Below are 17225 nucleotides of genomic sequence, written 5' to 3'. Positions count from 1 at the left end.
TTTCGAAGGTCATTCACAATCTCTGATCCTCCTTACTCCTCTGACTCCTCACCCAGAGACCACCCTTTCCATCCATTAATGTAGAGAATATTTACTGGTTTTTTTTTTCATGTTCTTTTTCACTGTCTGGTGGGATGGGAGCCTTCCACTCTTCTGGAAAGAAGACAGACTGATCCTTTGCCACTGGAAGAGGCTATTTAGAGTGAATGTTGACATTCAGTTAACAGTTACAAGTAGACAAGCTAAACATTCATTGTCTACTCGTGGTCACTCTAATATTGATTGGGTCACACCTGGTAGCCTAAAAAAGGAAGTGCGCCCTTAGAAAAGGATAACTGGCAGGTGCCTCACACTTCTCTCTATCGAGTTATGCTCTATTAGACGGGGGGTGTTAGGAGTCAGTCAACCCTTTCAGAGAATCTCTTCTCTGCAGTTGATGATAAATGAAACCCTGCCCTTGAACCCCAGAATCAGTACGCACACATTGGTTTGTATTTAACTATCATTTGATTATTTGCATGGTTTGTCTACAAATCATGTTCCTTATTATAATCTTAATTATTATAGGCAACACAGCAGATAAGATGCTGATCAGGGTGAATATTAGCTGGAGCCCAATCAAATTTCATCACATATCTTTAACATGTTAGTTTTATCCCTACCCAAAGTGTCTGGACATGGTCAGCCTTCCTAGATATAGCTAGATTAGTTTACTAAGCTTATATTATGCCGAGCCATATGTAGTTTCCCGGATACCTTTGGTTGTCATTGGATCAGCGGTCAGAATTCAATCCTTCAGCATCTCACCGCAGCAACGGGTTGTGTGTCTAACCCACCTATGCAATGGTGCACCATGTAACTTTATCACCAGTGATAACTTATGGATCAAGGAGAGTCATTTATGCTCTGCCCCAGCTTTGCTGCAAAAACATTTGCAAATGGTGCCCCTTTGCAGAAGCTTATGGAAGCTATGGAGGTTAATGCTACTTCTCTCTTCTTCCTTCCAAGACGGATTTCTATAGGGTCCTCTTCCCTGCAGTTACAATTACTATGCCCACACCAGTAACGTGGAAAGCTTTCCATCTCTTTCTTGTTAGTTTGAGTGGTGTCAGAAAATATGAATTTTCTAAACTAAAAGCAAGGTGATTGACCACACGTTTGTTAGCATTACCATTCAAACAGCTAGTCTGCGTTTCAAGGTGCTACGTCAGTTACTTGCATTCTCTAATATTAAACACAGGCATGTTTACATGCAGTCAGATCTGTCTTGCATGAAATATGCATTATTATTACATGAAACCCCTGCCAGATACCATGATCAAGTTTGAAGCCATTTTGTTATTTCTTTAGAACTCTATAGTTAAGTTGACATTGTATGTACCATTTTTTTTATTTCGACATGTTTTATTACATTTTACAGACAAGAACACATTTGTAATTCTGTAACAGGGTTTGCATCTTTTCATCCACTCGCTTTTGCCTATATAATTCTGTGCATTCCCTACCTGTCTTAACAGTCAAGAGGAAAGGAAAAAAGAAAGGAGCATGAAAGCAAGGGGTGAAAGAAGAGATAGAGGACAGGCACACAAGATTTACATTGCTTATACATTACGTCTGACATTGGATGGGACCATTAGGGTCCAATTACATTCTCGCTAGGGTGGGACTTCACATGGGGAGCCAGAAATTGTCTCCCCGGCCTACCCCGTTTTCATGAGGGTTCAAAAGAGTCTACAAACATGTCCGGGGACCCACATATCCTCCTAGAAGCCAGTTTCCATGGTGAGTTCTGTAGTGACATGTCTGCTCCTCTAAGATGCGTGATCCAGTTGAACCATCCTTTGTACAATGTCTTAGTAGTGTCTTTCCAGTTTGTGAGGACCATTTTCACTGCTGCTGTCAGTAGTAAGTCCAGGAGGTCCCTGTCATCTGCTTAGTTCAGTTCAGTGCTCATAAATCCCATGGTGATATGGAGAACTCTTTTGTTAGAGTGCAGTCAAACATTTTATTTAAAAACCTAAAGATTTCACCCCAGAATGTTAAAAAAAATGTAATTCAATAGAAATACTGAAAGAACTGACAACCAGGCTATTCTTAACTTGTCCACAAATATATCCTGTTATCCCCCAATTCTCAGGAAACTTTTGTGCACCTAAGTTTTAATTTGAAGCACATACTGTGTTATCACTGACCAAAAACGCCATATCCTGAATATAATAACAAGCACTGGCGTTGCCAATAGGTCTCGCAGTAGGAAAGTTGGAGCTATTGGTTTTGTAAATGACATTTTATATTTATATATCGTTATTGGCATTGTCAATAACAATATATAAATATAAAAAGTCATTTACAACAACAATAGCTCCAACTTTCCAAATGCGAAACCTATTGGCAACGCCAGTGCTTGTTTTTACTTGTAATTGTAAAGCATGCTATTGGCACAGGCTGTAAATCTAAAAGATAGCGCTGCCATCGTATTAAAAGCACACACTCACTGACTCGTGAAGGAAGATTACATAGAGCTGTCTTGCCCGCAAGTGCTAACTATGATTTAAGAGTACACTGCTGGTCTTTGAAGAATGACGGTACTCCTCTGTTTTCTTGATTTCTAACTTTCACTCTGCCCTAGTGCTGAGAGCAGCGAGAGCCCGCCTTGTAAAAGTGTCACGCACTGACCCGTGAAGATAAGCTTGCCACAGTAATGCCCTAACATAAGACAGAGACAGCCCAGCCGTGCACCAACAGGAAGCAATACAGCCTTTCCAACATATGCATGCTGTTTTGGGAAGGTGTGAAAAACTTAACTGCGGCTCCAAGACGACTGTGATGTCTAAGCAACTACCCTGAAGCTCTTTGCATTGTTCTGCGATGTGAGGAAGAACTGTGAATGACGGGGGTGCGGCTTTAACACCAAGCTAAGATGCAACTTTAGTTAATATCAGCGTTTGCCGGATAAAAGCATACACTTAAAAGGAGACCACCGAAGTCGTTGTTTGCGGCTATTTATAAGCAAACGTGAAACCATAGTGATGCCCCTACATAACACTGAGACCGAGTAGACTTCCCCTAACAGGCAACACTACAACAAAAAGTTGTTTTAGTGTGCATAGGAAGCACACGATAAGAAGTACAACAAACAAGCGCAGCATGTGAAAGTGAAAGCGACCGCGTTTGTAGCAACAATACACACAATTTAATCAAATATGTATTGACGCAGGACAGTGTCCTAGGAATGCATGTTTTAACAAGCTAAAACCGGGAAAGCAAGAAAAAAAAAGCAGAGGGGACAAGGAAAGCCGTAGGGGGGGGAGGGGGGAGAGGGGGGGGTCGGGAATGCGAACGAGGGGAGAAGTGTGGCAGGCAGATGGCTGCGCGGAGGGAAGCCGGATGGGGGCGGGAGAGCCTGGTGGGGGGAGGGGGTCGCAAAGAGGAGAAAAGAAATGCGACACGGTGGGCAGGGGAGGGGGCGGAGCGGGTAAAAAAAAAAACAAGACGGAGGGAAAGGCAGATAAGGGGAGGGGGGAGGAGAAATGCGACACGGCGGGCAGGGGAGGGGGCGGAGCGGGGAGAGGGGAGAGGGTGTGAAAACAGCAGGGGCCTGGAGTGCGGCTGAGGGAACTGATGTGCACGCGCTTTTAAGCTCAATGCACATGCGCATTGAGCTTAAAAGTCACGGGCACTGCAAGGACTCGCCACGATTCCTTGCAACTTGGTTAAAGACTGTTTAAGCCCCAATAGTCTCGCAAGCTCGATGCGCATGCGCATCGACAGGCGAGACCTAAAAATCTGCTGACAGTAGGAGTCTGAAGTGGAAGTTCAGACATTAAAAAGCACCAGATGGCTAGAGGTTGCATTTGGCAAAAGGCTGTGAAACTGGGAATTCCCAGGGAAGAGCGGGAGGCCATTGGGAATGCTGGGAACGCCTAGAAAGTAAGACTCTTAGGTGCATTTACAAACATTCTCCCATCCTAAAACTACTTCTAAAAGTGTTGGAGTCGGTTTGTATTTATGGTGAGAAAGTTAGACACATCCATTTTTCAGGGCGTATAAAGTGAATGGATTAGTTAACATGGAAAATCTTTTCAAAATATAGAAAAATTGGGGGTTAAGGAACATCATACATTTTCTCCTAACCCTAAATCGACAGTATGTCCATCTACAGATAATCTGCATAGTATGACTAGCTGATTTACAGATGGAAATCTGTATTTTCATAGATTGCTGGCCATTGTCCTGTGTATTTTTTGGCATCCCAAACATTTGATAAATTTGCAAAACTCATAGGCATACACCGACAACTCGTAGATGCACTTGTTTCTTAGTTAACTACATTATGTTCTATGCAAGGTGTCTGAATGAAATAAACATGTAACGTATACTCTTCAAACCAGTTAACTGGGTCGTGCTCTATAAGATATTACTAGAGAAGTACAGCATATTTGACTGCCGTTTGTTATGTATGCAGGTCAGCAAGCCGAAGACGCCCAATGCTCATTGAAGGATGCAGAATATCCGACTACCAAAGTTGCGCACAGCGTGCCAGGCAAATCTCATGGCTTCTCAGAGTCGATTGACAATCTGCATGATCAGCTGAAGGCAAGAAATTGATTACTTTGGGAGTTGTATAAAGAATCAGTGTTTATTGTTTTGGTATGCAGAGAACTAACTTTTCTATATAATTTCTTCATGTGGTATAAACTAAAATGGAGCTCTAAGTCATGTGATTGAATTGCGCCCTTCCGACGATGATCTTAATGGCATTGACATACTAGGACTGAGATTCTCATCTATTGATTGGGAGACCTTCATCTTTCCTCTCCAGTGAATCTGAAACATTGATGGTCAATAGTTAACAGATAAGTTCAACTGGTTGGTTTCCCAGACTATTATTTCTTACAAGGGACTTTTTTTAAACTAGCATGACAAAAAAGATTGAATTATATAGGAGCAGGACCCCTACCCACTTCCTGCTTACAAATCATAATAGAGAGTTTGATATATGTATTAATGTGTCCCATAAAGATGGCATAGATTGTATTTTATTAAGTGGCGAAAAATAGTATGAAAATACAAAGATACAACTTTGGCTGCCCATTTCATCTAGGGGAAATGGGAGAGGTTATGAACATTTGTCATATGGTTTAGTTATTCATAGTTCGGCAGGTCTTGGGAGAACAAGACTTAAATAAGCTCAGTCCCTGTACCCTATAGATATTTCATTCCTTCTTCTACAGCTTACCCTAACCTCCCAATGAGAAGACTTTGTGCACCACCCTGAGAGGAGTACAAGAAACAGATAGAACTAAACCTTTTTACCAAATAAAACAGTATGTATTGTATGGTGCCAGGTTTTTACTGATTGGTATGAAGAAGTTCAACAAAACATGCATTATTAAAAGGCTTTAGCAATTGGAACTATGTGGGCGCACAAGTGTACGTAGAGTACAATTGTGCATGAGGAAATAGCAACACATTTGTATAATAGCATTCCTTTTAATTTCCTTCTTTTTACGTCGCCATGGAGAAGATATTTTCCTAATGAATAAATACCTTCCTCTAAATACCTACCAACTTTAGGGGTGTTTCCTTTCCCTTCCCCACTTTGAAACAAATATACTCCTGTCCTTTACAACAGTAAGTTCCTGTATGTTTCCAGAGTTGAAATAATTCATGGAATTGTTTGTAAATCCTAAGAGGGCCTGGTGTGCCCCAACTTTCGGGGATATCTCGGTCCTCAAGTGGTCGCTCCTTGACACTAGAAAAGGATTTACTCATATGCAATACTATTGGCCTAGGGAGGTAAAATTGTACATGAGTAAATAGGCTTATGAGTGCAATGTCATCTTTGGTGAATAATCATAATTCAAACTTTCTGCATGTGGAAGGTGAACTTACCTGAGCAAATGGCTTTGTGAATCAGGCATGTGGAGGGTCATTTTGAGTTTGGAGGAGTGTATGCTCTTTCCTGCCCTGCTTACAGTTCCCCTGCTTTATTTGTGGGTTGGGGAAAGTGCTAGGTTTCCACCGGTGAAGGTTCAGCTGGCATCCTGGTATTAATCTCTGACCCAGTGGTCCAGTGGTCAGTACACCACTGGTCCTCTAGTCATAGTGGTGCTCGTCCCTCCCTATGTTGGGCGCAGCACCCATCAGCTCCTTTCCCTCCTCTAGACACCACTCGAGGTATGGGGATCCAGGATCGGGCAACGCACAGTGTTACCCATGGAAAAAGGAGAAATTCCCTGCACGTCAGTGGTGCATCATACATGATGCAAAATTGGCAAAGGTACCACTGCAGCAGGGTCAATGCTCAAGGCACAAGCATGCCCAGATATTTGACAGGAATCTCTAAGCCTGGTGAGTGATCCTCCACCAGGTGCACAGAGGACATAGTCTCTGCTCTTGTGGGGGGCCTGCAGGACACCCACCAGACTCTGAATGAGACCTTTAGTCTCCAACTGCCCAGTAAAGGTTTTTGCATTGTTTTTAGGCTTGTCGCACTGTATTTTTTTGCTCTGAGCACCGGTAGACATTGGTCTATGCTCTAGTGCATAGTGAAAGAATTGGCCTACCCAATCGCATGTGCACACAAATGCATTCGTGGCGTAAAATTTAAATATTACCTGTGAGCCGCCGTGTCAATACACCATCTGCATGAGTGACTTACGGAGACTGACTTGAGGCCTGCCAGTGCACCTGTGAAATGCTGGGCAATGCAACCCCAACCCCATGTCAAAGAAAAGCATTAGTGCATGTTTAGAAACCTACATTTAATATGACCTAAGTCACCCATAAGTGTGCAGGATTTCGGGACATAATGTGCAAAGGTAGGAGATGCCTAATATTTAGTTAAGTATGTCTCCACAGTGACAGGGTCCAAAAGCTATTTTCACTACGTACTGTAAAGTAGTTTTGTCTCTGGTATAGTCTGTTCATAACGATTCAAGCTAGTAAATGTTATACCTGGTGGTACCCTGACAGCAACAGGCTTTAATTTTGTGAGTGTTACACTATTTAGAAAAAGAGAGGTATTTTATTGGTAAAGCCAGTGTGTTTTATGATAATCCAAATTACGTGGTTGCGCAACTATGAAGGTTCATGATTTGTACGAATTATGCATAAATTATAAGTTTACTGTGAATAAAGTTTGATTTTTTAAATATAAAGAGCACCTTTTCTGAATATTCCCTGGCAATATGGGATTGACTTCCTTATAACTTTAGGAAATTGCTGCTTTGATTTTTAGGAAACATCTGAATATGTTTCTGTTTTTGCAACATTTGAATGTTTTATGATAGCTTAAGATACTTGTTAATTTTCGGTCTGCTGGCTTCTGGAATGTGTGTGGTAATTGTACTCTGTTCCCTTCCAGTGAGTGTCTGCTTTGTGTCTTTCACAATTTCTCAATATAATTAGCTTCAAGCAGTTCACTATGTGTCTGTATTTTATCAGAACCTATAGAATATTGCCTATTTATCATTTTGAAGTTGCTAAAAGTACTTTCTAGATATTCTCTTCAGATATTGTCATAATAAAAGGTTCATAAAACAGTTTTAATTATTAAGCATTGCTAATGAAAAGGGCATACAATCAGAAAAATGGCAGTAAATCTAGAGAGTAGACACAATGAAAATTCTAAATATATTTAAGCTTACATTTATGGTAGCAGGAACTTGCTATGTCCAATCACCTACACAGTGATTATTCTAAAGTTAGCAGTCCATCCTAGAAAACCATACAGATTGAAATGATTGTGAGTGGGCTGCTATATTAGTTAGTATATGGTTTGAAATCCACCATGCCAATATTTATTTATCATTTTCAATGCGAGGTCGAGCAATGGTCCCCTATTGACTTGCTAGACTTGTGATGTGGCACACACTATGGAAGTCACTTGGCTTACAAACCAATCAGATCGCAGAAAAAGAGATTCCCTAAGATGAATAACTGAGAAGCCTAGGTACTTAAACACTTGCAAACTCCTTCTTTGACTTCAATATATTTATCCTCTTGCTACATACCTCTTGACATACCCCTTCGGGGCTCTATTCATTCTATTTATGTTTTCTTTTGTGTATTGAGTAGAAGGGAAGATGACAGATAGAAATTTCAGGTATCCAGCCAAGAAGACTTTTCTGCTGTGGTTCATCCTTGATGCTCCTCTCTTACAGCTACTGCCCATTCCAATATTCCCAAATATAGACATTCTTGTCATTTTTTCAGAATTTCTCATAGAGGCTAGGTGTACAGTATTACAGGTGCAGGCCTCTACATCATGGCAGAATGGTGTCATATTATTTGTCTTCAAATAAAATAGGGGAGAGAGAAGGTAGGATCCATTCGGTTTCCATTCAGTTACCAAGTAATCAAGGGAGAATGGATCACTTGTCCTGTTTTTACCAGGGTCTGGGGTTCTTGCCGTCTAAAGAAAACCTCATTCACGTATTACTCGTAATAGCGGTATTTCTTGGTTGTCCGCTTTTATTTTCTATGTGAAAAGCATCATCATTGGGTCTTATCTGTGCTTTCCTCCACCAGGAGGGAGACCAACTCGTTGTTCGCAGTAGTGATCATAGAGGTGATCAGGAATAGTGAGGGTGAAAGTGAAGTGAAGTTGGTCTCCCTCCTGGTGGATGAAAGCACAGATAAGACCCAATGATGATGCTTTTCACATACAAAAATAAAAGCGGACAACCATGACATACCGCTATTACGAGTAATATGTGAATGGGTTTTTTTTTATACTGCAAGAACCCAAGACCCTGGTAAAAACGGGACAACTGATACATTCTCCCTTGATTACTTGTTATATTACGTGTCCCTTCTTCTTTTGTGTGCCCCTGGACGGTCCGTGATGAGTAACTAGAAGGAAGGTCAAATGGCGCAGTCATCTCCATTTTCGGAAACAAAATCTTCAATTATGGAATTTTCAGCAAACAAATCTGTTCTCATGAATGGAAATCCTTGGCCAAGTTAAGCAAGAAATTATTCTAGGGCTAGGCTTATTAACCCACTGAATGGTGCATGCCAGTAGGGGTTTCAAAATGATAAGCAAACTTGCAAATAATCTCCACTTAATATCATAATATATAAATTCACCTCAATCTTATTCATTGTAGATATCACACAAACTCCATTGGATTGTGGTATTCAAGTGGCTCCATGAACGAAGCCTTAGAAACGACTAGACTCTCAAAGCAAGGAGTTTATTGCACGGTTTCACACATTATTCCTGCTAGTAAATATATTGTGAAATATGAAATTCACTATATGTCGACTGCTTAAGTCTGTAAATATTGATACCACCAGCGTTCAATTTGTTACTGTGCTGCTCAAGTTGCTATTGTGTAAATGGGTTATTAAACTGTTATTTAATTGATGTTTTTTCAGGTTAATGATGTCCATGAAGAAGAAAGCATTTCAGATCCTCTTCTGAATACATCTGTTCAACTGGATGCAACAGAAAATATCTCACAAACCTTTGAGAGGTATGCAGTCAGTGCACTGAGTAGTATGAAATATTTACCATGGGACATATTCAGATAAATATAAGGCTTACAATGCAAATGTGATCAGATATTGTTTTTAGTTGGTGAGAATACTTTGAGAGCTATGTAGTTGTGGTTGGTGCAGCCGGTGGGATAGCTGATTGCACAACTGAGTGCAAGAGAATTAAAGAATATATACAGGAGACAATTAATTGGTAGATAACTTATCGATGTAATTTAATAAATATTTTAATTGCCTCAAGCATAGGCAGAAAAGGCATGCGTGAGAATATTACCTCCTGAAACAGCTCAATTATACTATTCTGACAACCATGTATTTGGTTGTATATCTGCGCTGCAGCCCGTCTTTTGTGTATGATCGCCAGGCGGACGTCCGTGTCCCAGTATCTAAAACAGCTACACTGGCTTCCGGTTGGGAAGAGAATTGTATTGAAGGATCTAGTGTTAGCTTACAGGACCCTCCATAAGAAGGGGCCCAAATATCTCAATGCCAGCATTTGGCACTACTGTCCTTCCAGGGCACTGTGCTCGGGGGACGCACGGCTGGTAGTGGTCTCCCATTTTAAAAGGCAGACATGTGTTGCCTCGATTTGGAATCAGCTTCCATTCCAACTTAGAAATATTCCTAATGAAACTTCCAAGGACTGTGGAACCACGCCTTTTTCCTTAAAGTTTGGCTGTCTGCAGGTGTGCTACCAAGTTGTACAAAAGGCAGATAACTGGGCCCTATCACTCAAAATCTGCAAAACAGGACAAGCCCATCTGCACCATTTTTCTGGGAGTGCAATACATAACTGGAGACAAAGAATGTGTTCCATTTCTCCTTGAGATGCTTCCTGGATGTGGAAAAAAAGTTCTTTGGCCTTCTACGGCCATCTTGAATTCAACGCATGTTAGCTGCCGATTCCAAGTGGAGGCTAAAACCTCTTATGGGCGAAAAGTAATGTTTTTGACTGAAACCGGATTAGGAGTGCCCTTGTATTTCCTGGCACATATTCACCTGCCAAAATGGATGAGAAACATATGGAAAACAGGATGGCATTTGGGAAAACATTCATAAAACAGTGTGGTAACCACCTTCCCCAAGGTGTTAAAAGTTGGAATCAAATGGTTATGGTGCGGAAACACTTTACATAGGAAACTAAAAGGCTGCTTAACAGGGCATCTGCTGAAGGTAATCGCAGCAAAATTTATACCAACAATATCATACGGGTTGGAAATAATGAACACAAAAGACGTAGCCGCCCTAAACCAAGCCCAATCGAGCTGTTTTAAGAGGTTGTTCTCAATCCCTCAGCACATTGCTCAAGTCCAGATTGGACTGGAATACGGGCTTAAAAAACAGAAACCAGCCAGACAAGGGGTGGTTGTCAAATACTATTGGCGGATGAATCAAGCAGAAGACAACACACTAGCCCACTCTTGCTGGGAAGAAATCGAAAAGCAAGCAAGGCTACATAATTCCATCGCCACGGTTCTAAAAAAATCACTCAAGGACCTGCACCTCGAAGAGGCATGGCATACAAACAACTCTTATTCTGGCTTCAAAAATGCAGTAAACAGTGCAACCAAACAAATCTCACAGCTAATGGACAAAACTGCATTTTCAAAGAAAATCACGCTTGGGCAGTGATTCGTTCTTATTAGTCACTTAAACCACAACCATATTTGTTAGAACACTTTTCACAACATAAAAAGCATTATCTGACAATGTTACGGCTGGGGTCATTCCCCACGAAGGATTTAACCCCAAAATGGAAACAAGTATGGCTAACAAAAGAATGCCGGTTGTGCAGACAAGGAGAAGAGAGCCTTTTACATCTCTTATGCATCTGCCCCTTACTTTTAGAAACTCGGAAAATGGTCCTCCGCGAGCTGCTGATAAAATACCAGCTACGGACATGCAGAGCCGCAGTCATACAATGTCTTGGAGGCCGCTCCATCGAACTATCTTGTAATGCTATGACGCTCTGGAAAATGACAGCCAAAGAATTTGACAATAAGTTTAAACACTCTGTGTTTAGAAACCGGGGTGCACTGTTCAAAATTGCCCTTTAAGGTGCTTAAAATGAATCACAAGATTTCTGTGAAATTTTTAGAAAAATGAATCTTCATCAACTGTTAATTTACATTTATGAGCAATAATCTCATCTCATATCAACTTTCTGAAGACAAATCTCAAGTATCCCACAAATTACATCATTTGTGAATTAATTTGTCGACAAGTAAATGAGCATGTTTGCAATGATAATTACAAGAGATGCAAGAAGAAAATGAAAAACAGCACTGCTTTATACTGTATATAACAAGCTTTATGAATAGAAGATGTCTTTTCTGCAAAGTTTTTTCAGTGTTCAGAAATAAAGCTTTCAATCCTTCAGTAATACATCCACCACTTCCCAATGCATTTCGGTGAAAAACACCTTCATCAGGGTAACGCTGCAAAAATTATAACCAATCATGTTTCTAATTCTAGATTACTTCAATATTTGAACAAAAATACTAAAAATAACCCATAAATCATGCAACATTTTATGTGCATCAGGATACAAATGTCTTATCATGCAACAGCTTCTTTTCCTGTGCTCCACCAGCGATGATTGAACCAAATTTCAATTCACCAACGAACCATAAAACAATGAAAACTTTTTTATAAAAAGATATATAAGTTGTGCTTATATAGTTGTGCCTCACCCCCTTCCCCAAGTGGGGAAAAATGTGTGGGGGGCCGGCTGAGCATTTTGCCAGGGCTGGTTGTGGTTCCCAATCCGGCCCTGATTCTGCCTTCTCTTTTTCACCAGCAGCTGAGCAGAGCACTTTCTGCTCAGCAGCACAGCCCCCAATGTCATCGAGCCTGCACTGCCTGACTTAACCTCGAGTACCGGTACTGTCTTTGGCGAAGGAAAAGTTCCGGTACTCAAAGGGAGAAAAATAAAAAGTGCTGGTACTCCGTACCGGTGAGTACCGGCCCATTTAAAGCACTAGTTCAAAGGGAAGCGCTACGTTTTGCAGTTCCAGTGTTAGCCCACACAGTTAGTGGAATTTCTTCATGTCATCTGGATCTGTGCGCACGCGCAGAACAGGAGCATGAGCCATCCTTTGAAGTGATATAGGACTATGTCAGCACTGGTCCTAACCACAAATGCTAAACATCAAATTCACAGATGACCTAAACTTCCGATGGCTCTGGTGTTTGTGCGCCTGGAGGTTCATTGATATTGCAGAAAGCGCTGCGCTGACCCTCTCGTGACCCTGAATGTGGCAGCACACCAGGGTGCAGGCACTCTGATTCAAGAAAAGAAGGATTACCAAGGAAGCGCTGGCAGCACAGCTCCACCCTTCGAGGAGCGCTCTTTGTAGGCCACCCAAGACAGTCGGGCTCCACCATCCTGCAGGCCAAGCACGCTTATCCACTGGTAGCCAATCAGCAGAAGCTTGCCGCTACCAATCCACCAGCATTGAAATATCCACCCAGTTGCGAAACTCCCTTGGGTTGGCCAGCCTGAAAGTCAAAGGCAATCTTGATGTTTTCACATTTATACATTTTGGGCATGAATTCATAGTTTGTCCTGCTGACAGTTGCAGCTCTGAGGTTTCTGACCCATCAAACCTGTGGTTCTTACACTGAATTTCTTTTGATGTAAAATAATTGTGTTAAGACCGGTAGATAACTTAGTTTGAGAGTTGTGTTGACAACTGCATGGCTAGCGCACATGGCCCTACATAAAACAGGCCCAATCTACCCCAACGAAGTATTCTCTGGTGCACCCCTGGCACGCTGCTCGTCTCATCTGATGAGAGCTGGTTGATCGCCGAAGTCAAGAAATGTACCAGCAGGGAGGGGAGGCAAGCTTCTCTACCATGGCAACACACCTCCCTTGAATACCAGGAAAGCAATCACTCCCATCTTGCTTAGGAAATCTTAGAAACCACAATTTTCCTTTCTCTGGCCAGACTGTCTGGCCCTCCATTTCTCCTTCCGGACAAAATCACCAGTGCTTTGAAGCTCTTAGTTCAGCAATGTACGCTATACTAGTGATCACATTAACTCCCACCTATTAAGAACATAAATTACTTATGCACACTCCTCCTTCTCTATTATAATACTTGATGGAATGGGAGAGGCCTAGGGGCTGATTACGAGTGTGGCGGTCCATCGGACCACCATACCCGTGGTGCGGTCCTCCCACTGCCCCAATGTGGCACCGCCTGCCTTATTCCGATCGTGGTGTTTGGACTGCCACAGGACCGCTGCAACCGCCGGGAAGCCATGATCCTGTGTCAGTGGTGCAACAGTGAGAGGCAGCAATATGCTGGTGGTGCCGCTGCGGCACCAACAATCATATTGGAAATTGCCTCCCCCCCCATCCTTTCCATGGCGGTGAACATGCCATGGAAAGGTTGGCAGTGAGGCAACTCAGGGGACCCTTACAGGATCGCCCCCTTGTGCCTCTGGGCCTTGGGGTGCCTGTAGGGAGGCACATGTTGGGCACCCCTATAATTTGCACCCCCAGTTCCTGCACAGGAAGAAATGCATGCCATGGTGTATTCCTTTCCATGCAGTAATGTGCTGTGGCTGTCCCACGGTGGTGCCTGTCTAAGGCTCTCCCATGAACCTTTAGACAGGCACCCTCGCAGCATGTCCGCCTACCAAGGATTACACTCATAATCTGGTGGACGGTGTCAGAACAGCTTTGGCAGTCCTCCTGCAGAGCGCTGGCGTGGTACTCCGCAGGAGGACCACAAAAGTTGTAATCAGGCCTAATTCTTCATGCTGATCAGTTCCGAAAAGATTGAAATGGGGTTCTTCTGTTATTAATGATCATTGCACTGGCAGAGTCATGCGTATGGTGTAAAGTTGTGGTGGGATTTCTTGAAAATGTTTTCAGTCGTGGTACAAAACCTATTTTCACGAGGATCGATGGAACCAGAAAGTTGAGCCAGAATACATTTTAGCTACACATACTATTGTTGGTTAAATGAAGTCAACTTTACTCCTCAGAATGCGTTCCAGATTTAATGGAGTTGTGTACTGTTGGATCAAAGTTTTAATAGGATTCACAAGAAGGACTCGCCCGGTAATGCCTCATTTCATGTATATTTGCAGGGAAACTGAAGACCATGTCAACAAAGAAGCTGAGCTCCAGAAGGATGTGAAGGAAATCCCAAAACACGAACCCGCTGCTGTTCAAGGTAGGCATTTATTTTAATCCATCAAGGTTCTGAATCCTTCCTAATGATTACACAACCCCTGTATTTAAATTGCGATTCTCCTATTAACATGACCAGAGAATCTGGATTTCATTAAAGACACGGAGGCTGACATTATGCATTTATCCTTTAATAGCAACTCACACAGCCGCACTACATCACAAAGGATAAAGTTCTAGAGTCATAACAAAGGATGTATCTAGGAGATGATCTGCCTCTTTTAAAAGAATCGCAGCAGGAAGAACTTCAAAAGGAACTGAGAGATCCGGTAACGGGAAACAACTTCATGAGATGAGACATCAAGGAAGAAACTTCAGCAAGTCAAAGGCCAGCCGGTTAAACGGAGTTGCCTGAAAGAAAGAAATGAGTAAGAACCAAGAGCCTGAAGAGCAAATTCATCACATGGTCATAGCAAAGATTAAAACCAATTGAAGCAATTCATAAAATCATGCACAAATACAATATATCAAAGATGTAGATGTAATAAGTTGACACCCCTCAAGTTGTGAAAGGAGGAGGGAGGGATAATGTCAGCCTCCGTGTCTTTAATGAAATCCAGATTCTCTGGTCATGTTAATAGGAGAATCGCAATTTCATTACAAGACCGGAGGCTACATTATGCATGTTCGTAGCCCCAAAGGACCACCTCAGACATATGCTCGATAGGCTTACAGTAATGACGAGCAAAGGTATTAGCATTTGACCAGTCAGCAGCTTTCAGAATATCATCCAACTTACCACCTGACCAGAAGGACTTACTGGCCATAGCTCCTCTGACAGAATGTGCTTGGAACTTAGAGAGGTCAACACCAGCGAGCTTCATGGTAGACTTAACCCATCTAGCAATGGAGGTGGAAGAAACAGGTTTGAAAGGTTTCACAAAGGAAACTAAGAGTTGATTTGCGCCATTGGGGCGCAGGAGAGACATCCTAGCGTCATATTCTTTCATGCAAGCAACCACACAAAGTTTAGGTAAGGTGTCAAAACGAGGATAGAAGATAAAATCTGACATCGTTTTGGTTCTTCTAAGTAGTTCGAACTTGACACCAAACATATCATAACATCTATTAGAAATGTCTAAGCTTCTGATGTCAGAAACCCTCCTACAGGAAATTAAGCACAAGAGTGTAGCAAGCTTAAAGGAGAGAAACTTTCTATTAAGGGAAGAATTGTCTGGCCAGGAACAAAAAAGGTCTAAAATGCACTTGACATCCCAATGGGTCTGGTATTTAGGTCTAGGGGGTCTCCTTAGTCTTATACTCTTGAGGACCCTACAAATGATAGGATTTTTACCTACCGATTTACCGTTGATAGGAGCGTGACCAGCGGAGATTGCGGATCTGAAGCAGTTAATAGAGCGATAGGAAAGGCCTCTGTCAAATTGTTCGACCAGAAAATTAACGATATTCACGACAGGACTCTCCACGGGATCCAGACTCCTTTCCAGGCACCAATGAAACCATTTCTTCCAAATGCTGTTGTATCTAAGGTGTGTCCCAAGTGCCGAATATTCTCCGAGGAGAGAGAGAGCTGTTGACGAAAGTCCAGACAGCTCGTTAGATTGCCTGACACTTTCCAGGCAAGAAGGTTCAAATTCCCCTCGAGAATAAGACGGTGATCTTCCCCGTCTGCGTTTGAGACCAGGCCTGGATAGGCTGGGATCAGAAAGGGAATGTCGCATGCTAGTTCCAGGGCTGTCGGGAACCAGGCTTGGGACGGCCAAAAGGGAGTTATCAGGATCAGGGAGCATTGATCCGATCTGACCTTCTGAAGAACTCTCTGAATCATGGCGAAAGGAGGAAAGGCATAACCCAGGAAGTGGGACCAGGGTTGGAGAAACGCGTTCACAGCAAGAGCGCCCGGGTCTGGCATCCAACTGAAATAGTTGGGAAGTTGGAAGGTGAGCCTGCTGGCGAATAGATCCACGTCTATGGGACCCCAAAAGTGGGAGAGGGAATTGAAGACGTTCACGTCGAGTTTCCAGTCCGAGAAGTCTATAAGGAATCTTGAATTCCAGTCTGCTGAAATGTTCGATTTCCCGGGGAGATATTCCGCCCTGAGGGAGATTTTGTGTTCCAGACAGAACATCCAAAGTCTCCTGGCAAGGTTGGAGAGATCCGCAGATCTCGTCCCTCCAAGGCGATTGATATAGGCCACAGCGGAGACGTTGTCCATCTTCAGAACAACGGACCTCCCTTGGATGGAGTGTTTGAAGCTCATAAGAGCGTATAAGCCAGCCGTCAATTCCAGAAAATTTATGTGTTGGGAGGATTCCGATAGGGTCCAAACCCCACCGGTGTCCTGGTCCCCCAAACGAGCACCCCAGCCATGAAGACTGGCGTCTGATTCTAGGACAAAATCCGGGGATGAGCCGAAGATAGCTTTGCCGTTCCAGGCATCTAAGTTCTCTAGCCACCAAAAAAGCTCTGTTCTCGCATCCGAATCTAGAGAGACAAGGTCCCCATACCACAGACCTGAATTGAGGGCTTTCCTTTTTATTCTCTGAAG

The 17225-nt window shown here is 42.6% G+C and overlaps 1 protein-coding gene across 1 annotated transcript in view; it reads left to right on the top strand.

Moving 5' to 3' along the window:
* CCDC187 (coiled-coil domain containing 187) overlaps positions 1-17225 on the top strand; it is a 282400-nt gene that overhangs the window by 231459 nt on the left and 33716 nt on the right. Inside the window, exons 25-27 of the mRNA XM_078640350.1 lie at positions 4466-4596; positions 9388-9485; positions 14614-14699. Of these exons, the coding sequence (XP_078496476.1) occupies positions 4466-4596; positions 9388-9485; positions 14614-14699 (315 nt within the window). The remainder of the gene's footprint in view (positions 1-4465; positions 4597-9387; positions 9486-14613; positions 14700-17225) is intronic.

The sequence above is a fragment of the Lissotriton helveticus genome, chromosome 5_1, assembly GCF_964261635.1.
Source record: "Lissotriton helveticus chromosome 5_1, aLisHel1.1, whole genome shotgun sequence".
Classification (NCBI taxonomy): Eukaryota; Metazoa; Chordata; class Amphibia; order Caudata; family Salamandridae; genus Lissotriton; species Lissotriton helveticus.
The sequence above is the reverse complement of the archived record's forward strand: the minus strand, read 5'-3'. Positions and strand labels throughout refer to the sequence as shown.